At 33.0% G+C, this 23,317-nt stretch overlaps 1 protein-coding gene across 1 annotated transcript in view; it reads left to right on the top strand.

The window, feature by feature from the left end:
- LOC117111565 overlaps positions 1-23,186 on the top strand; it is a 34,340-nt gene extending 11,154 nt beyond the window's left edge. The window contains exons 2-9 of the mRNA XM_033254513.1: positions 12,293-12,469; positions 14,299-14,452; positions 14,640-14,665; positions 15,154-15,300; positions 17,446-17,637; positions 18,644-18,834; positions 19,384-19,522; positions 20,647-23,186. Coding sequence (XP_033110404.1) covers positions 12,293-12,469; positions 14,299-14,452; positions 14,640-14,665; positions 15,154-15,300; positions 17,446-17,637; positions 18,644-18,834; positions 19,384-19,522; positions 20,647-20,858 — 1,238 coding nt within the window. The 3' untranslated portion in view covers positions 20,859-23,186. The remainder of the gene's footprint in view (positions 1-12,292; positions 12,470-14,298; positions 14,453-14,639; positions 14,666-15,153; positions 15,301-17,445; positions 17,638-18,643; positions 18,835-19,383; positions 19,523-20,646) is intronic.
- Positions 23,187-23,317: the final 131 nt, after the last annotated feature.

The raw sequence follows: 23,317 nt of genomic DNA, 5'->3' as shown, positions 1-23,317 counted from the left end.
TTTTGGTTACTGCATCGTCAATCTTTGTTTCCTCTAATAAAACACAAATTATAAAATTGTGACAATAAGGAAGGTAGTGTTTGAAGATATTTGACCTTCTATAATATTCATCAAAAGAGAATGAAAATCTACCATGTCAATTTTTGTAATTGTCAAATGTATAGTACATGCTATAATTACTCAGTCATACGACCAACAATTAGCAGTTTATTCTTGTATGTGTGCACATGGTTACCACTTAACCTAAACATCATCATTTAAAGTTGATTATGTCAGAATAATTGAAAATATCTTCCTATCAAGACCTATCAAATGGACACGCTACAGGGGCAGATCTAGAATTTTTCAAACAGGGGGGGCACAACAATCTCTGAATAGGTAAATGAGTAGCACATTAACATTTATTTGCATTTAAAATTCAGTGGCGAAACAGGGGCCACCTACCGGATCCGCCCTTGCGCTAAATCGTTATGTTTTGTTGACAGTGCCACATCAAATAAAACTGGTTTTTTTTTATACACAATTTTCAGAGTTTTTTTTTTTTTTTATTTATTTAGGCCGCATGCACAGGTGCTTAATAATTAGTTCATTATTGAATATCACGATAGATTTACAATTACCATCATTTACCTATGTTTTTTGCTACATGGTGAGAGATATAGTGTTTGTTGTAGGTCTCTGTCTTTGTTTAGTAGAACGTTTGTTGCAACATTGGGGAAGATGCCTCATTATCTCAGAACGAAAGTCTTTCAGCCTCCACCAGTAGATCAGAGGATTGGCCAAACTGTTGGAGATGCCAAATAATAATAGTAGTACTGACATGTTTCTATTTGTGTTGCGAACTGCTGCGATGGCTACCAGGAACGTAAGCAGAGAAAAAGGCAGCCAGTATATGAAAAACACGCCAACAAGAATCATAAATGTCTTTAACAGTTTTTTGGAGCGTTTAAGTTTTCCTGCATTGTGCTTAGCAAGAACTGCATTGTGTTGATTTAGACGTAGGTAGATGTTGATATAAAGGGCAGTTATGGAGATCAGTGTCACAAAAAATCCAACTGAGAAGACTACAGATGCTCTTAAAAACATTATATGAAAATACACTACAGCAGGAATGATCCAGAGCAGCAGGCAGATGATGATGCAACGCTTGATTGTCACAATGCTGTTATATTTGAAAGGTTTCCAGACAAGAGCAATGGAACGATCTATGGCAACTCCAATTAAAGTCAGCATAGAAGTAGTTGTTAAGGTACAATAGGCTAGTAGTATATACCTCAAATTTTTGATAAAGTTTGAAAGCATGCCTACTGTCAAAAATAAGCAAAGGATAACATTGCTGAAAAGATCGGCCAATGCAAGAGAGAATATAAAAACATTCTGTTTCTTCCATAACTTCTTTGTTGTTACAATTGTAACCAAGACAACCATGTTGAAGATTGCAACCAGTATAGAGATGCAGATGATGAGAAATCTATACTCATTATCTAATATTTGTGCTGGAATTGAAGGAACAGCAGTTGTTGAATTCATGGTTTTAAAATGATTTGCTGTCAACAGAAATTAGATAAATTTCTTGTTTCTTGCTGCTCTATTGTTCCAAAGTTTTTTTTTTGTTTACAAATTAGTCTAACTATTGTACTTGTACTACTGTATACACAGAAACATAGTGCAGTCTGTACAGTTCCAAAATCTTCCTTTTCACAACTCTTGCTTTTAAGGTCACTAAAAAGGGGAAGAATTCACATTTATAAGTAAATCCGCCTGATACACATGTGCTACGAAGAGGATGTTCTTCAATTTTCAAATCAGATTTGTATGCTTATCAAATATAAAATTTGCAGATGTTTCCTTATGAAATCGGGATGAGTTGACAGAGCCTTGAAGGTTTAAAGTTCAGAAATGCTGCGATGGAACTTTCCGCTAAGCCCCACCTCTCAGATATTACTGCTATGGTACCACAAAACGACAGTAGTAAAGCACATGCAAACACATGCATTTGGGGGACAACATGTGTGCTTCTTGGAAATGTGTTTATTCCTGGCCCTATTCTGATTGGTTAGTTGTTATGTTTGATTGACACTCCGGAAAGGTCCATGACGAAGTTGCATCCTGGTATTTGAGACTGGCATTGTAATGATTGATTGAAGTTAATGATGCATCTCATTGATCAGTAAAATATGATACACATTCAGAATATATGACACAGTAAATGCAATTTAAATGAAACTAAATTTCAAACTGAAAACTAAATTATTTATTATGATTTCATTTAGGTGAAAGTACATAAAAACTAGGTCAAATAATAATAATAATAGTTTTTATTTCATTGATTGCATGTTCTCTCAAGGGAGGTTAACATATTTTGAATTTGAATAATAATAATTCATCTACCAGTATATTATATACCAGTATAAATCATTATATATGTAAATTACAAGCAAAATTTGTGGCAAAATACCATCTAACAATGAACTAATTTTGCTGATTTTGACAAATACTAATTTTGTTTTCGGCGATGGCCATTTACCTCCAAATTCATGGCAGAGTGATAGGCACAATATAGCTCCATCTTTTGCAAATTTATTTGAGGCTGACTTCCTGTCCCTACAACCACATGTTCAGTTTTGTACATTGATGATATTTTTATGATCTGGACTCATGGTGAAGATAGTTTGGACACATTCCTATTGAACATTAATTTAGCTCATCTTACAATCAATCAGTTCACTGCTACCAAATATGCAAATTGGACATCACCATGACCGTTGAAAATGGTGCGGCTGTTCTCTGGCAAAACAATGTAACTTGAAATTTTCACTTTTGGAGAAAATTATAGTTAAAGTTTACTCTTCCGAAATTTTGCAGGATTATATATTTAATAAAAATTTTTCAGTTACAACCATTGGTTTATTGCAAAGTTATTATGGATATTTACAGATACATTGTTTTACCTCGCAAACATGACAGACGCGGTATTGTCACGAGTGCGACATATTTTTTGGGATTAGTCCGTTTGGTGCAATCACTTATTTTTATTTATTTATTTATTTATTGGTATATACACTCAAAATGCAACAGAAGTTGAAATTCTTATGAGTTTACAATATACAATAAAAGCTAAAGTACCAAAAAAGAATCGATAACAATACAATATTGCACATTAATAACATCGATAACAATACAATATTATACATTGGCAATTAAAATTAATAAATTGAATTATTCATTATTAAAAAACTAAAATTATTCAATACAATTAAATCAATATAAACAAGCATATTTAAACATACAGCATTGGAATTATGAGAAAATATTATACAATTACCAATATATAATACTTTTTATTATACAATTATTATCATTACAATATTACAATTGTTCAAAAATATTTACAAAATACATATAAAAAATACAAAGATAACAAATACAACAAATTATAATTTAATCAAATGAGGCAATAAGGATTTTAAAAATTCAATAGTTCACAGAATTCATCGTATTCATCATATTACAAAAGTCAGTCATTCAATAACCGTATTGCAGAAGGAAGAGTTGAATTCGAATATATGCATTAATTAGCTTGCGCGTACGTTGTAGTTAAGATTATTGGTATGAAAACACCATCAACTAGTTGATTTTGCCTTGCAAAACTTCATCAGCTCAAACATTTTTTGAATACCATTCCAAGGCAAAACAACGTATCTTCATTGTAGATACGTAGTTTTGACTCGTAATCTTGCAGTTATGTTGTTTTACCACTGAAAATCACTAGATTTTAAGATAGGTGGTGCTATCTCCGAAAATACATATTTTTGAGACCTGAAATTTTCATAGGTAATTCAGAAATGTTTAATTTACTGTACTCCCAAATGATATTATCTCAAAATCGGAAAAAATGTCAGTTACATTGTTTTGTTCCAGAATAAACATCATATGTACCTTCTTCCTAGCAGCTGTCATCCCCGCACTATACCAAAAGCATTATGTAAAGCCAAGCATTGCACGTGAGATGCTTGTTTAAGCGTGTGTAGTGTGAGTGCTATTTCAGGTCTAGAGGTACCATAATATAAATGATCTTACCTCAGCTCCAACCATTGTGGGGCTCAGATGGTATACCCTCTATCTATGAAAGTCCCTGGCCCTTTATTTCAATTTCTTATATCATTTATTCGTCATTAAAAAACATTTGAAATAACAATGACAAACATGGTTTAAAAAATAAGCACATCGAAAATTGCACAAGGGTTGGTGACCGGGATCTAAAAAGGGCCTCCAGTCTCAGAAAGCCACAGGGCCCCCGGCCCCATCGTTATGCCACTGGCTGTAATTCTGAAACATATGCCCACCCTGAAGACCACAAAACGCCTCAGGTCTCTTTTTTGAGACACCGTTCATGGCCTATCACAGACTACATAACCGTTGTAATATATTAGTAAAGGTCTAAATGCAAGAGGCAAATTAACCCTTGCAACAGCCATAATTATGACAGATGGTAGTTCATCATGCAAAAAATGCTTCCTGCTTGATCATACAGTCGTTCAGGAGCAACCCAACAAACCACATATTCCGTATAAGGCAATCAATTAATTGCCTCACCAATGCCATAGCCAGGATTTTCAAACAGTGCGGGACAAAATCAGGGTAGACCCACTTTACACGTAAAGTAAAAAAAAAATGTGGACCCATTTTTTTAAATTTTACCCATTTTAAGCTAAATATGAGAAATCTGGAACCATTTTTGAAAAAGTAGACCAATTTTATGCATAAAATTACATAATTTGGACCCATTTAAAAAAATTCTTTTTGGACCCATTAGAAAAATGGTGTGGGACTGTCCAACTGTCCCAATAGCTGGCTACGGCATTGTGCCTCACTAAAAATGTCATTTATTTATTTATTTTTTTTTTTAATTATTTTTTTTTATTTATTTATTTATTTTATTTTTATTTATTTATTTTTTTATTTATTTATTTATTTTTTTTTTTTGTTGTAAACAGTACCTGTATGTCGCAGAAACCAAAAAACACTCTTAGTATGAGAAAGCTATCATAATAATGAGCCAAAACCTGTAGCCAAAAATTGCTGGTCCACTTAATTGCAAATTTCAGAGTTATTGCTATAGACCATAATGCTAATTAAAGCGACAAAAATAGTAAGGAAAGAAATTCACTGAGAACTTTTGCTTATCTACCACAACTTAAGATAAACTTTATTGTCATAACCACAAAAAAAGGTGTACATTAAAATATGGTTTCTTTGATATTTTAAGCTATAGTACATAAATAATACGGATTAGTTGCACTTACAAAGTAATTTGAAAGACTATTATACAATATACAGAACATAATATATCTCTGAAGAGTTGAGTTGAAAACATGAGTTGATTTAATGCAAAAAAATATTACCTGCATCATGTTGTCTTGCATTTCAACGGACAGAGTCTACCCAGTTATTTACATAATACATAATCATTGTTTAGTGGGAAATATCTTCCATAATTTTCTGAACTTGGCTAATGAGCTTTCATTATTTTTAAGTTTCTTCTTATTATTTACACTAAGACTATTATACCAGACTACACAATTAAAAGATAAAACCCTTAAGATAACACTGATAAAAATGGAAAAACACATCACTTTTGGGCTCAATATCAGGAGCATTCTCCCAGTACACTAAGTTTATCCAATGACATAAAATTTAATCTATAAATCATTTGGCTTATTCATAGAGGCTTAGTTTTGGCTTTCTTGTTAACTCTTTCATGCTGTTTCACACTTCATGAATCGAAACCCAAGGACTTTCAGGCATTACATAAGTATAGTTTATTTACACTATGAATTTTTAATATTCCTGCTATATTTTATTTATCATTAATTGTTGCTATCTTCCATGACCATTTTAATGTCTTGTTCATTCTATTCATACTTGCTATTTACTACAGTACTTGGGTGTTAATGTTCAGCTTCACTGTTGCATGGGCCTATACATAAAATTTATGATATAAGCACAATTTAAATGATATTCTTACTCTGATCTGATGGTTAGTTAGCTGGAACTATGCTGTTTATTGTAGGTAATGTTCCATGGCTTTGAAATAGATTGACCTGACAACATCTTAGATGGGTAAGAATTACAGTGCGAAAGTCCTTCAGCCTCCACCAGTAGATTACAGGATTGGCCAAGGTATTGAAAAGACCAAAGAATGTTGAATAATAAACAATATTTCTGCTACTGTGTGTATTGTCATCATTGGAACTTTTAAAAGCGTAAAAACCTGAGATAAAGAAACTTGGTAACCAACAAATCACAAAAACTCCAATGATGATCAAGAAAGTCTTCACAAGTTTCTTAGAGCGTTCAAGCTCATCTGGATTCTGTTGAAGGATTGCAGGATTCTGTTGGCTCAAATTTTTGTAGATTTTAAAGTAGAGACAACTTAAGATACACATCGTTGTAAAAAAACTTATTGAAAAGGTAATTGCCATTATTTGTCTATCTGTGTAATAAACAGGGATTGGGATAATCCAGAGTATAATGCAGATAAAGATGCAACGTTTGATGGTCACAATAGTGTCATACTTCAAAGGTGCCCAGACAAGAGCAATGGAACGATCAACAGCAACAGCTACTAAAGTATAAATTGAGGTGGTCGTTGAACAGAGATAAATCACGTTTAGAAAGTATGTGTTTTTGACCATGCTTTCTAAATCATGACTTCCCGTTAATTCCAACACAATGGAGAATAAAGAAATACTGGCCACTGCATCAGTCATTGCAAGGGAGGAAATGAACACATTTTGTTTTTTCCACAATGTCCTGGTTGTTGCAATAGTGATTACAACAATTACATTTGTTACCACTGCTAATAGTGAGCAACAAATAATCATTATAGCCAGTTCTTTTGAGATGTAATCACCTGCATTCAGTAATTCACCAGTTCTGCTGCTATTCATGTTTTCTGAGTGCTGATGTTGTAGATTGCGATTTAGCAGAAAATTAGTCTACTTCAACTTTACTTGTAGCTTGAGAACTTGTTCCTGTATGCCACTTTATAAATATCTTCAACAAAATGAGTCTTTGGTGCTACTTCAATGGTGTTTGACTTTTGATTTGTTGTTGAGGTTGCTTTTATATACCTTCAAGAAATTTAATCTTTAGCATTGCTTCAGCTTTACATCTAGTTTGAGAACTTGTTCCAGCAGATGTCTTTAAATATTCATTCAGATCAGTGAGTCCGTAATAATAAAAAATCAAATAGCTGATACAAACTATACAGTGTATATTTTGCAATATTTTCACTAAATAAGTCTAAATCCAGTATAGTACCCAATGATGCATAATTTTAAGATGAACTTGTGTGATAGATACAGTATATCATCAGCCAACTGTGTCACCACCAATGAAATATTATATCTGTTCGCCAATCTCTAGCCAAGATGTAATTAAACCTATCAATTGACTAATAGCAGCTTACTGTATCTGCTAGCCAATTGCAATGACATATCTGGGACATTTCTAGATAATTTATTGACCCAAGTGGACATTTTGTTTAGGCATGATTTTCAGTGTGTCTTCACAATATATGCATACATAACTCTCACTTAAATGACAGCTCATCTTAAAACTGGCATCTCTAAAGCAAATTTTACAAATATTATCATTATTATTATTATTATTATTATTATTATTGTTATTATTATGTCAGTTATACTGGCTGTTTGGGTAATTTGTGACAGATTTTGCAAGTTGCATTTCCCAGCTAGTACTCCTAAGAATTTTTTTATTTGTGATTTTGTGATCATTTTGTTTAGCATTTTCAGTCTTTTATAAAATTCTTTGAAGTTGGTGGCCACAATTTTTAAATTTTAATGATTGTTATTCCCAGCAAACACAAAACATTCTTATAATGTAAGCAAATGTTGGGGTTTGGTATGTCACAAAATAGCCTTCACGCAATATAGAGGAACGTTCAAATGTTGTGAGGTTGTAAAATTAGGTTATAAGTACGTATGGTTGTACAAAATTACGTTTTGTAACACCAAACTGTAACGTTCTTATAACGTAATATTGTTAGCTGGGTTATTATAGTAATTTTTAGTTACAACATAGGCCTATCGCATTTCAGAGTGTATCTCAGCCAGCCGCTTATAATTTATGCATGGTAGTGTATCGATGCCAACCATCTTTTGTCTATTGATTCAATGGAACAATAATATCCAATGCTTACAATGAAAGGTCATTATTTTCAACGCCAGATGGCGTTGAATGCCAGATTTAGCACTGGTTTGTTTAAGTACTACTTTTTGGGGTTTGGTGACTCAAATTTTATTCAGTCATTAATAATTTAAATCAAAATAAACTATGGTTTAATTAGCTGGAACTATGCTCTACAGTATATTGTAATTAATGTTCTGTGACATCGATAAAGTCGAAAAAGACTTCCCTGACCACATCTGGGAAAATGTTTAAGAATCACAGAGCGAAAGTACTAATAAGCCTTGATCCACCAGTATTGGCCAAAGTATTAGAGATACCTAAAGATTGCTAAACAATAAATAGTATCTCTGTTGTTTGGATTGTAAATATTGAAAACTCCTGCTGCTATTTATATTTTTTGAGTGCTGATTTTGTAGTTATAGAATGATTTTTGCTGAAAATGAGGCTTCGGAGCTACTGTGCCAATGTTGCCTGTAAAGAGTTTGAGATCTGGTTCCTATTTTGCCACTTTCATAAATATCTTCTATGAAAATGAGCCTTCTGTGCTACTTGAACCTTGCTAGTGGTTTGAGAATATTTCTGTGCCACTTTTATAAAACAAATCTTCAAGAAAATGAGTCTTCAGAACACTTAAACCTTGCTTGTCTTGATGTTCCAGCTGTATGCTACTTTTATAAATGTTTTCAAATGTTCAATTTAGAATGGATTATGAAAAATCTTAAAAAGCTGAAAGCAATTCCACGGTTTGTATTTGAAAGCATTTTTTTCAGTATGGTCATTCAGTCTCTAAGATCATGCTAAGATTAATCCATTTATAGGGTGATTACCAAGTGGTACATAATTTAAAGATGAACGTGTGTGATCCTTCTTGGATAGATCACTAATCAATATGTGTCAAACCACCAGTGAAATACTATACCTGTCCACAAATTACAAGCCATGATCTTAAATTAAACTTGTCAATTCACTAATAGTATCTCATCTTTCAGCCCAATATTTCAATGGCGTAATCTTCAATGTGTCACTCATATGAAAACAAAAATCGCTTTGTGAAACAATAAGTTGAAATAAAAATGACAGCCCATCTTAAAACTGGCATCTTAAAAGTTAAAGCACATTGTACAAGTATTATTTATTATTACGTCAGTTGTTCTGTTGAGTAATTGGTGACAAGGTACTCATTGCATTTCCCTAGCTAGTACGCCAAAGAAAATGTTTACTGCTATTTTGTCATTTTGTTCTCCAAAGAAATTGTTTTACTGATATTCTCTCATTTTGTTCAGTTTTTTTTTTTTTAGCCTAAATCTTATTTGAATAAGAACTTTATTTTTCAAGTTTGTGGCTACAATTATTACAGTAATTATTTATAGTTATAACACAATTTTTTTAGTTTTACAACCATTAGACCTCACATCGCACATTGTATCTCAGCAGCTGCTTAGTATTTAGGGTGACCCTTCCAGGTAAGCTGATATTCACAGGGCTCACTTAAATAAACAGAACCAAAATAATAATAAGATGCTTCATAACCAAAGGCTTTGGTAGTGTACATGTTTCTTAGTCATGAGAAATAATCTTGTGCTGTCACAAAATTTGAACCCAGGATTTGAAGGAAATCATCTTAACCACCTCACTACATTACATCATTTTGTATTTATAATTATTATAATTCACCTGTTTTCACTTGTCATGGTGAATTTTAATAGTATGGTGACTTAAATTATATTCAATCATTAAAACTTTATATCAAAGTAAACTATGGTTTTAAGTAGCTGGAACTATGCTGTTTGTTGTAGATAATGTTCTGTGACTTTGAAAAAGACTTCCCTGGCAACATCTGGGAAAATGTTTAAGAATTACAGAGCGAAAGTCCTTAAGCCTCCACCAGTAGATTAGAGGATTCGCCAAGGTGTTGCAGATACCTAAGATTGTTAAACAATAAACAATATCTCTATTGTTTGGATTGAAATTATTGAAAACTCCAAGAGCAAACAAAACAGAGTTTAAGAAGCCTGGTGACCAACAAATCACAAAAGCTCCAATGATGATCAAAAAAGTCTTCATGAGTTTCTTAGAGCGTTCAAGCTCTTCTGGATTCTGTTGAAGAACTGCAGGATTCTGTTGGTTCAAACTTTTGTAGATTTTGAAGTACAGGTAACTTATGATGCACATTGTTGTAAAAAAGTTGACTGAAAAGATAACTGCCATTGCTTGTATATCTGCTGAATAATAAGCAAAGGTTGGAATAATCCAGAGGAGAATGCAAATAAAGATGCAACGTTTGACAGTCACAATAGTGTCATACTTCAAAGGCGCCCAGACAAGAGCAATCGAACGATCTACAGCAACAGCTACTAAAGTAAACATGGAGGTGGTCGTTGAACACATATAAATCACATTTATTACAAATAATTTTTTTAACATACTTTCTAAATCATGAGTCTCGGTCAACTCCAGCATAATAATGGAGAATAGAGAAACACTGGCCACTATGTCAGTCATTGCAAGGGAGGAAATGAACACATTCTGTTTCTTCCACAATTTTTTAGTCGCTGCAATAGTGATTACAACAATTATATTTGTGGTCCCTGCTAATAGTAGGCAGCAAATAACTATTACAGCCAATTCTGTTGATATCTTAACACCTCCATTTGCTGATAAATTTTCGCTAGCTCTACTGCTGTTCATATTCTCTGAGTGTTGCTGAATGATTTTGCTGAAAATTAGCCTTCAGAGACTTCAACTTTGCTTGTAGTTTTGAACTAAATGCATGCTGCTTTTATAAGTGTCTTTAAGATATGTACTTCGGTCAGTGATAGATTGCTCAATTCAGCAGTATAATAAAGCATTTTTAAATATTTTCAATATGGTCACTAAATAAGTGGCAGGTTAATGATGTATAGGGTAACAAAATACCTTTGTAAGTTAAGTTAAGAAATCGTAAGAGGAACGTATGTGTTACCAAAAGCAAAATATTATACTGTGTCTGTTGACTAATTACTAATTAAGATCTTAATTAAACCTGTCAATTAATACTTCATCTGTGAGTTAAATATTGCTAGGACACATAGGGACATCCTTGATAATATTGACCAAAAATGGACATTTTGTTTAGGCAACTTCAATATGTCACAATATAAGTTTAATAGTTAAATACTGAAAGCATTTTGTGAAACTAATAAGTACAATAGTTTAATTTAAACAGGACAGCTCATCTTAAAATTGGCATCTCAAAAGTTAGAAACATTGTGTAAATACTGTACAGACGTCAGTTATAAGTGACTCTTTGTTGAGCGACATACGGTACCATGAAAGGTATACGCTGCTTACCTTAGCTGGTACTCCAGTTAATATATTTTAACTGTATTGTTTCTCATTTTATTCAGAATTTCTTAGCTTATTAGTCTTATATAAAATCCTTTTTTTGGAGTTGAAGGGTGTTAAAATAGCAGATTTAACACTAGCTTGGATGGTTTCCTAGGTTTTATGCACATGCTCCTCTGTCCTTCAATTAGTTTATCTGTTGTTGCTGAAGCTGTATTTCTCCGACCTTCTAAAATCAATCAAATCTAAGTTCCTATATTTATACTGATGAATTCAGGAGATACCTTTAGTATAATTTGATAAAAGTACAATTATTTTAATAATAAATTGTTTGAAAGGTTAAAACATTAATGAACGTGAAACTCTGAAATAAGTCCTTATTCATATTGTGGCATTTTTTTTATCATAATTGTCATCACTTTAAATGGTTATAAATATTTTTACCTATATGGTTGTTTTATCGGCATATAATTAAGTTTTCCAATTAGTTTATAGGGAAACAAGAAAGCTTGATTTCACCAACAAGGTTTTGTTTATCAGTGTTGTATCAGGGAGGTACTGTATACCTGTTGGTATGTTCTTTTTTGAACACTGTAATTGAAGACAGTTTTTCCATTGAAAATTATAGAAAAAAATGTCCTAAAAGGTGCAAAAATAAGTAATAGCACCCAACTTTACTCCAGAAATGTAAATTGAAATGAATCACGAATATTTGTCCAAGTATATAAGCAATTCTTTTTTTTCTTCACAGAAATGTCTTTAACAGAAAGTGATGAGCTAACAGTTGCGGACGGAGGTACTAAGCCAGTAAACGTTGGAAATGAAGAGTGGAATTCCAGAACATCGTCCATTCAGATTGTTTTAAGGATAGGTAGTAGGTTAAAGCGGGATACTCAGATAGTTCCTGCCTTTGAGCTTCAAATCGAAAGTAAATATTACATTTGTTTGTACAAATTATTAATTTTGTTTCTACTTTAAACCCAAAATGTGTTTCTACATTTAAAATTGTCTCTCATATCATATTATGCTATTGTTCTGTTGTTATTGCTTTTATTGGTGGTGTTGTTAAAATTAATTTTATTCATTAGACACATTTGTCAAGGATTGATAGCAAACTTAATCACTGTGTAGCACTAGTCTCAAGACAGACATGGTACCCTACAATCTACGTTAGGCGAGACTTTTTTTATACCTTGTGTTGCATACTTATTTTTTTTTTATTATCGGAGGAGGGGGAATAAAAATAAAATTTTGTTTTCTTATTTAGCAAATACTTGCCAAAATCATCCAGATGGAGGAGAAAATAAAAATAAAATTTTATTGGTGAAGAATGTAAAATAGGATGGTTAAATGCTTTTATATTTATATAATTGGGAAGAAATATACATATCTTAACTTTAAGGATTTCAAGGCAGTGGAGGGCATAATAAATATAAAGAAAAAATTTTAATTTCCACTTTTTTTCGCTTCGGCGGGTGTACTAACTGGTCAAAAATAAAATTTTATTTTTATTCGCATTCATCGATATTTTCAGTTGGCGGGTTCGCTAAACAAGGTATAAAATAAGTTTCACCTAAACAAGTTTTGTTTTAAGGTTTAAGTCTGGCACACACTGTGTCGATGATCGTTTTAGATGTGATTCCATAGAGAAATGCAATGCGAAAAGGCATGCACAAGGGAGCGTTTTTAATTTGATCGGACTGCAACAAGATGAAGATGGCCTGGCGTCGTCAAACACTTACAGAGACCGGAGTGGGGAGTTTTATATGAAGCAGTGTGTGCCCTGCTTTAGTGATTGGAAATGCTTTTAGTTGTGTGAAAGTCTGCTGTTCTGTTGGCTGTTATTGTACACTATATTTTCGTTATTGTATTTATTTTGTATTAATCACCTTTTTTCGAAAATACATTTATTCAAATGAGTTTATTGTTGAAAAGGTTTTTTGAGGGGGCGTTTATATGAGGGAGCCATTTTTGTGTGTAAAGTGGATACATATTATACTCAAATAAGTACCCCTTAATTTCACTGAAAATGTGGAATTCAGCAACACATAATTACCATCAAAATGTGTTATTAATATAATAAGCTTTATTTAAAACACGGAATACTTGGCTCAACTAACACAGTTGTTATTCTACAAGGCTGTGTATACAACAATTTAACCAGAAAATCAAAAGAAAAAAAAATGACTTAAAATAAACAAATCAAACAATTGTTTAAACACACAAATATCTAAACTAGACTTAAATCTTAAACTAACTTAATTACACTAAACAAACTTGAACAAAACAAAAATACTGTAGTTTATGTAAGAAACTACCATAAAGGTGTTAACAGTTAATGTCGCAATTTAATATATACTTTTTAAAATAATAAGGACAATTTCTTAACATTTTTAACATTATCGCTAATTTCATTCCAAAGTTTGGCACCTCTATATGACAAACTTCTCTTTTTGTAGTCAGTTTTTGGTTTTGGCAATATTAAATCTGGTTTAGTTTATATATTATAGTAATTATTTTTAGAGATATTGAGTAATCATAACCAGGTTATGTCAAAAAATGTAATTCTACTAGAGTATACATCAATAAATGATGTTGCTTCCATTAATTTGGAAGGGAAATATCTAAATGAGGCCACAGACAGGGAGCATTTATTCAAATAGATACAGTAATTTAATAAATGATAAGTTTATCTAAATTAAATTTATATTGCTGCTACTGAAATTTCTATATTTTAAATTTCTCCTCTCTTACCAGCTCAGCCATTAGAGGAATCTGTTGATGATCCAAAAAAATCCGGTATAACAACTGGTGTAATCTTAGCTGTTGTTACACTTACACTTGTAATTGTACTTGGAGCAGTTGGAATTGGTTTTAGGAAGAAAATATTAAAGGACCGTCCACCGTATGTGTAAGTGATTAATTATATGTTATTTAAAGGGATTCATTGAACAATGATCTGATTGCAAATCCCAAATATTATGCGTGAATCCTGGGTGGAAGACTCAGTTTGCATGGTTCTATAGTATATGATTATATATTAGTGGAACTCCAATTGTTTTATTATTAATATTTTTACATATCATTTATATTTTTAGGCTACCAAATGTTTACTTTCAACCAGGTAAGGTTTTTCAACTTAAACATCACCTGATATAATAGTGAAGTAGTGTTAAACTAGTTTAATATCTGCATTTTTTATATCTTGTTATTTTCTTTGATTTAAAGCTCTGAAATATATGTTATATAAAGACTCATTGTATATACCAGAATTCACAAGTTTATTTGACTGTTGTTAAAGTTGACATTATGCACACAGTTGTCCTTGTTGACTGGGTCATTTTGATGTTATCATAGATGATGACAATAGAAGTAGGATAACTAATATCCTGTGGGTTGATTTTTTTCATAAACCTTTTGGATTTTACCTAATATACTTTAGATTCTCCTAATCATTTCTTAACTTTTAAATACATATGTGCATTGTATTGGAATAATTGGTAACTTTATGCCTGATATTTTCCAAGCCTAGTACTAATTTCACAACAAAAGAGTATAGACCTGCATAAAGAACATCACTATTGTTAGAATCATGTAATCATTTTTTTCCAGATGCTCCACCAGAATACACCCCACCTGGTTGTATTATACAAGAAGATAACACCATTTACCACATCCCCAGGCAACCGATGGGTGATAATGTATTTGTTGATTTACCTGCAGAAAGTAAACTCATAAACCAAAATTCAAGAATGTCAGGTAATAATCTTAAAGAAACACTGTCTTTCAAAAAAATTTGAAAATACCTCAAAAATTCAATTAAAATCTTGAATAGCTTCAGGGGACGATTCAGGGTCGTTTTACAGTTTTGCCACTGCCATTTTTTTTAAAACAAAAAATTACAAAATAGAATAGAAATGCAACATGTTAAAATATTTTGTAACACAGCGTAAATTCTGATCTCATTCCCACGCTAGCACGCCCCACCCCCCCCCCCCACTCACAGTGAAGCTACAGACGAGTTAAATCACAGCTGTATACGTAACTTAGATTAAATCTCAACTATATGATGATTTTGAATTCATTTAATAATTGGTGCCTAAAATCACCATTATAATATTTCTTTCACTTCGCACTATCCTAAGATACTTATGGTGCACTCTCGTTTAAAAGGTCCTGGACCCCTCCCTGTACTTCCAATCAGAAATGATGATTTTCACTTCATTTAATTTGGTGCCGAAAATCACCATTATAATATTTCTTTCGCTTCACTCTATCCTAAGAAACTTGTGGTGCACTCTCATTTAAAAGATCTTGGATCCATCCCTGAACTTCAATCAGAAAGAAAAGGAATCAGTTATCACTGATTTACAGACGTTCCGTGGCGAACACCTATGGCTCTTGGAGGAAGGGGGACATAGTTAATCACTGATTTACAAACGTTCAGTGGCGTAACACCTATGGGCTCTTGAGGGAGGGGAAACAAAGCCCCAGTCCCTCCGTACAAAGGGAGCCCGGAGAGCCCTCCTACTAGTAAACCTACTAGCCAACTCTTGACATATGGTTCCAGTAAAAGAAACCAGCAAAAAAACCAGCAATTAAAACAATGTGAAATCATGGAATCACACGTCAACACTTTATCAATTAATAAGTTTATTTCGTTTGCATCCATACATTACAGTACATGGTCATCAACACTGTACAGGTGCAAATTCCAAGTAAGCTTTCTAAGCTTGTATTGTGTACCATGCTATCTTAAAAACAATTCATTTGATTATACTTTAAATTCATTCATAGGGAGTGCTCATTTTCCTTCCCTTTCGTGTTCGTGGCTTGTTTTATGCCATTTTTGGCCTCCTTCTTACTTTATTACTTGAACGGCTTGTTTGTTTATTTAATTTTTAAATTTTTTTTAAATGTTATTTCTGTTGATTTTATTGTGGAAGGTGCTTTATAAATATCCATTACCATTCATATTACACAGCACAGCAAAAACATTACGATAGAGAATGATATTTTTCCAGCAAAGAATCCTTAAGAGTATGTTCATACAATAACAATTCCCGTACCCATTGCAACCAGCCAATTTTAGTGTATATATGCACAGATATTATTTAACTGGGTGTTAATTGACAGCACATTTTTTCACATTCAAATTTTTTATTCTAAATAGCATTTAAAATTTATTTTTCATTTGTATTAGCTCATGACAGACAGTGCATCTTTAAGAGAGCTAATAAACACTACTTCAGTTTACTTTAGTCATAAAGCACACTATAAAATTTGGCTCACTTGGAGCTTTCCATCGGCCACTCCCTTGGAAGTTACCAACCCAGTGATTGGGGCCGCTGCTCCTGAATTCGGACTAAATTTTTCTTCAAAGGAAATATATTTAAAGTTTGTGAATGAAATAATATAAACATCTAACATATTTAATTGTTAGCTTTACATAGTTACCAATTTGAGAGATTTGAAATGTGTGACTACCCCAGGCGTACTGGTTGGGATTGGGGGGGAGGGGGCGGGTCCAGTTTCTGTAGTCACATAATCCAAAATTATACTAAACACGTGGTTGGCTGGGTTGTTTTGTTCGGGAAAGAGAAAATTCTTGGTGGATTGATTCTCGAATGAAATACGAAAACCCTCTAATGACTCAAGTTCTGCATATGACCATTTTTATATTTTTAATAAAATCAATTTCTTCTAATTTTAAATACATTTTCCCCTTAATTCGTGATAATTCTTTATCACGCATAGACTTCGCTAAATGTGTGACAAATTTATGATCAGGCATGTGTTTCTGCAAAATGCGTGTTTCATCCAAAATCACTTTGAAATGCGGGACGACGTCCCGCATGATGCGAGACGGTTGGTAACTATGGTTTTAATTCACATTTAATTCAGGTAATGACTATCATATTGGACTACAACCACAGTACATGCAGACCATTCCAAGAGCCTCAAGGCCTGAGAGTGACTACCTAGTACCATCTGTCCCCCCTCCACCATTGTATGATGAGATTTGTCCACGATCCAATGATAGCTATGTCTACCATTTAGGTAACAAGAACATTCCGGACAACGAAGGAAGTCTTGGTGATTACAAAATATTCAATCCCTTGCCACTTATGGGTCGTTCACAATCGTCAACATTTTCACAAGTGTACAAAAAGTAGTCATAGACTAGGGAGAAGTTGAGTAGTCAACTATGTACGGTACTACACATGCAGGAATATATTGATTCAAAATAACCTGCATTTGTTTAAAATAACAGAATTTTATGACAGTTATAATGCAGTCAAGAATGTTAGACATTTTTATGCAACCGAGCACAGTATTAGATCTATACAAAGGGAAAAAAAGGGAGATTGCAAACTCAACATTTGTATGTACCATTTCAGAGGAGAGTGAGAAGCTACCAAAAAAGTACTAATTTTACACATGCAAAATGTTGGGAATTGTGAACGAGCCCTAAACTGTTGCAATGGTATATTGTTGGTGTCTTTAAAACTATTAAAAAATTAAATCTAAAGTTATGTTTTTTGGATGGCTCCTGGAAATTTAAACATTATGATTATGGTATAATGGCTTGGAAGGTAATTTTTAGCTCCGATGAGGAGTTTTAGAAACACTCGATTGATTATTAGTTAATTATTGATTAATAAATCTTTTTTAGATTTACTGCCTCTATTATTATACTACCCTGATGAGGCTGATTGATTAATAGTTGATTGCTTAATAGATCTTTTTTAGATCTACTGCCTCTATTATACTGCCCTCATCGGAGCTTGTTTTCTATTACATTATATGGTTCCTTGATGCTGTTCGTAAGGTAGAATTTTTGGAAATTACCAAGGGTAGAAAACCCTGTGAAAAAACATAGGAAACCAGAATAAAGTAAAACAAAATCAGACTAAAAACAATTAACTGTTTTGCTGCCATTGGAAACGCTAATAATAATAATAATAGTGTTTGAATGTATCATTGACAGAATAGATCACATTGCACAATTGAAAGTATCCTTGAATTTGATATGTAGGCCTACATTCTGTAAATCACCGTTATCATGTACATAATAATATTTGTTATTGCTCATATTCAGATGCAAAGCTTTTCCAGTTCCTGAAGGACATCAACCTTCATAAATATGAAAAAGTCTTCAGGAGTGAGTTTGTTGTGTTTGATGATGTTCCCTACATTGAAGGCGATGAACTGACAGACATGGGACTGGACAAAAAAGAAGTTAATCGTTTCCTGCGACGTGCAAAGCAGTATGCTAAGAAAACAAAACCGGTACTTAAAACACTTGTTTTATTCATCTGGACATTTCATATAGAACAGACCAGGGGCATAGTAGGGGTTTTTGGTGCTAGAACAATAGCTGAAATTGCACTTCTTTCCAGCTCGGAGATTCTGTGTAATGTATTGGAGCTGTGCTGAGCTTGGGTTTTGATTATTGATTTAGTTCATATATTGTCTTGATTGCTTTTGTTGTTGGGGTCATACTTTAAACAATATTTGAATAAATAAATAATAAAATATATGTCAAAAATACCCTTTTATTACTTTTTTTTCTTTACCACAATAAATGTGAATACAAAAAAATAATTATTTGTTTTTAATAACTATGTACTACTGTATTACTATAAATCAAATTGTAATTATTAATTTACAGTAATAATGTAATTCATAACTATTATGAGTTTACATTAAAGAATATTTGTTGTGTGGATCCTAATTAAAATATAATGAATGTTAAGGAACTTTACTCAAGGTATAAGTTCCTGTAATCAAGTCAGATTTTCTAGTTTGTGATTCTGATGCCTATTTTCTTTACCACAGAGGCCACATTCTTCTTCTGGGAGTGATGTTGGTGATGTAACTGTTCCATCCCACCTCTTATGTCCAATCAGTAGGCGTGTGATGAAACAACCAGTAATAGCGGCTGATAATAATACTTACGATTATGAAAATATAAGCGGTAGGTTTAGTGCGACAAATAAGAAATTAGAAGAGGCTTAGGGGTGGGGGTGTTGGGGGGGGCCCTGAAGGCCCTGTCTAAGGCTTTGTTCACACACACACACATCAACTAACGGTTAGCAGGACCTAAATAAATAGCATCTTGCTATTATTTATGCTATCAAGAAGATGAGGGCGAGATCACTTGTCTATAGGAAATTGAAAATGCGTATGTCTGATTAGTTAATGATGGAACGCACTTAGCTTGTTAAACGACAGCACCCGCTAACCGCTCACTTCCTGGTAATGGTTAGAGCTAACCGATCGGGATATTAAGGATCTGGTGTGAAACTAACCTAAGATTTTTTCAGGTCATTCTATCTTTGGTATCTTTATTTAAAACAATGTGCAAAGGCAGTTTAAAACTGAAATGGAGAAAATTTTACAAGTTAAACATTAAACCAGATAAACATTTTAAAGACAAAAAAAAAAGGCAATCATTACAATCATACCCTGGGACCCTCGATAAACCCCGACCCGGGCATATTTTTATGTATTGTTACACATTTTGACGGTAATTATGTGTTGTAGTTCCAATAGTTGGAATAAACTCCCCCTCAAAAACCCTTCTTAATAATGGGACACATGCCTTGGTCATGAATAAAGCTTGTACAGTGGCGTATATAGGGGTGCCCCAACCCCCTTCCCATAAAAAAAAAGCTTGCACTCCCATTTTGTCCATCCATTGAAAATGTCAGAAGCAAAAAATCACGCTCAAGGAGTTCAAAGTAATTACCTCACATCACCTTAATTTGCGACCTAGCGCCTACTTAATCATCTTACCCCCCCTCCCCATCCTCCTCAGATTGCAAAACTCTTGCAGGCACTACTGATAGCAGGTCGAATCCAGTAAATGACCTGTGATTTTAAACTTTAATAGTGTTGAGAATAAGAATATATTAAAAAGTCAATTTTATTGTTTTGGTCACTGATGTTGGTTTTGTCATGGCAAGCCTCATATAGATATTGGTAGGCCTGAATTGTTAATTGCTAGCATTTCACAGTATACTTAAGCATTAGCAGTACTTATCTCATTATTTATTGAGTTAATTATTAAATATTTCTTCATTTTCTTTTTATGATAAGAACATCTCAAACAACATGACAATTCACCAGTGACTGGGGAGCCGATGGAAAAAACATTGAGTCCAAATGTGGAGGTTGCTGACCAACTTCAGAAATTCCAAATGAAGAGAGAAGGGGAGCAGAGGCGTAAACGCCGCCAGATGCGAAGGGAAAAATCAGACCTCACAGAGTCAAGACCAGTGACTCCTTTGACAGATGTACACTGCAGGTGAATTAAATGTGACAAAGAATCATCAATTGTTTGAATAATAATAATAATAATTTAGGCACCCTTCCAAAACAGATGAGAGCGCCGTACACATTAATAACATAGTTATCGATAAACGTGTAAAAGGTAAAAGTTCATGTTTAAAGAGCAATGGAATATCATAAAACATTGTGCCTAACATTACTCCAAAACAAACTTAAATTGTTGGAAACAAATGGGTTTTAAATGCTAAGCTTGCAGTAGTGTTGCAGTGGTTTAAGGACATGGTCTCTTGGAATACCAGTCTTCGTTAAAAAACTGAAGTGAACCTACATGAAAAATAAAAACTGTTATTATTGTTTTCGATATTAATCTTTTGTATTATAAATTATTATATAAAGAGAAATTGTAGGTAATCATTTGAGAATGAAAAAAAATGGTATTTAATGTTAAAATATTACATAAATTCATATTATTATATGACTGAATGTATGTACATGAATGAAATGAACCTACATAAAATAAAAGTTATTATTAGTGTTTTTGTTAATTTTATTATAAACCATTATCAATAGCGACCACTTGCGCACGTGTTCCTTCATGCTTAAATATAGTACACAGTGGCACAAGTTTATTATATTGGGTTTTTTGGAAGAGCTAATAAGATCGAAATAATTTGAATGTTCATTTGTATAAAAATACAATGTATAAAAAAGTAGTCACGACCTTTGCCTCTTTAGTACACATTCTTAACCAACCGTGCCATCCATGCAACGTGCCCTATTAGTGGTAATGATAGTAATGTACAGTCCTTGCTGAAGCCCCTATTTAGTTTTGTAGGTGTATGGGGCACCCTGGGGTCCAACTTTAAAAAAGGGCCATGAACGTTTGTTGGAAATCACCTAGTTTATGTGTAATTTCTGGCACGTATGTTCAAAACTGGCGAGCTCGCTTTTAAAGTTCTGGTAACAACAACAACAACAGTGAGGTTCTAGGGTCCGTCTTGCGCGGACCCAAAAACAGAAATGATAGGTTATCAGGGAATGCAGAAAAATAGTTTTTGCTGTTGAAATACTATATAAGTTCATATTAGTAATGGCTGATGTGTGTACATAAATAGTAGACCCAGATTTTCTGTTTTAATCCAGTGATGCCTCCAGAAATTTATGTACTGGGGAAAGATTATGTTAGGACACTTAATAGGCAATTTGAAACATCAAAGGAATATTTTTAAAACAAAGATCTTGTTGTGGCGTCATACTACAGTGGTCCATGCTTGTCCAATGGGGGGAAATTGCTTTCGACTGAACCCCATGGATACCGTCACTGATATTCATTAGTATAGTCGAAACCCCCCCTCCCTGCCCCCTAAAATTAGATCATTTATATACTGTAATAGCTTCCAACAGAGATTATTTAAACAAGTTAATACTGATCAACAAGCTTATTTACTACTGTACAAATGTCTTTAAATGATTACTGATATATTTATACACAGAAATTGATTCAAAATGTGTGAACTGATTCTTATAAAATTTTGTGACAAAAAGATGAACGCTGATTATTATCAATTTTCCTTTAGAGCAAATCATTCCAGAGACACATGTATATGTGTTTTTTAAACAGATAGTTGATTACTATAATCCTAACGGTAGTCCTATATATTCATGTTTCCTTGATGTGCAAGCAAGGCTTTCGATCGAGTAAATCACTGGTCATTGTAGATAAGTTGCTCACTGCTCAAAAAATGTTGACTTGCTGTGTTAATACTGTATGTACTGCTCATCCCTTTGGTCGAAGAAAAAAAGATTTTCATCGTCTAAAGGTCTGTAATGATTGTTTTTGTATGATGCATAAACAGCCCGTGTACGAGTGCTAGCTGATTATTTGTGGAAAATGGCTTGCCTAGTTTCAATGAGTTTGAGAAAGTCGGTTTTTAATTTCATGAATAGGTTTCAGACAAGTAATAATAGGCTAATTCAATGTGTTAGAGAGTATATGCTAAACGAATCAAAACTGTGCAAAGCCTGGAGAGAAATGTTATTTTAGGTACTGTGTATACAGTAATTGTAATGTACAGCATGATCTGCCAGTGTATTTGATACAGAATCTTTCGTTTGTGTTTAATTTCATATTTCTATGGGCGACAGTCTGAAATAAGTTGAAATATTTAACATGTGCTGCAATTCCTAATACAAAAATTATATTATAAACATAATATTGAGCATACTGTCCGCTTTTGTCAAACAGGTCACACATTAAGGTGTAAATGTTTATCTGTTCTTAGATTTTGAGTGCTAAAATGTTTAGTATGCAATTTTGCACTATAAATGCCATACATTTGATCACTAAATCATTATTTGTTTATTTGTTATGAATTTTTACATAAATGACATACCCATGATAGCTATTTATCAATAATATATATGCATGAGACTACTTTTATTCATTGTAAACATACAGTAGGACAAGGATTAGTGTTAC

The sequence above is a fragment of the Anneissia japonica genome, unplaced genomic scaffold (assembly GCF_011630105.1).
Source record: "Anneissia japonica isolate Jap-2015-1 unplaced genomic scaffold, ASM1163010v1 scaffold288256_len377385_cov191, whole genome shotgun sequence".
NCBI lineage: Eukaryota > Metazoa > Echinodermata > Crinoidea > Comatulida > Comatulidae > Anneissia > Anneissia japonica.
This window is presented reverse-complemented; position numbering and strand designations above follow the sequence as displayed.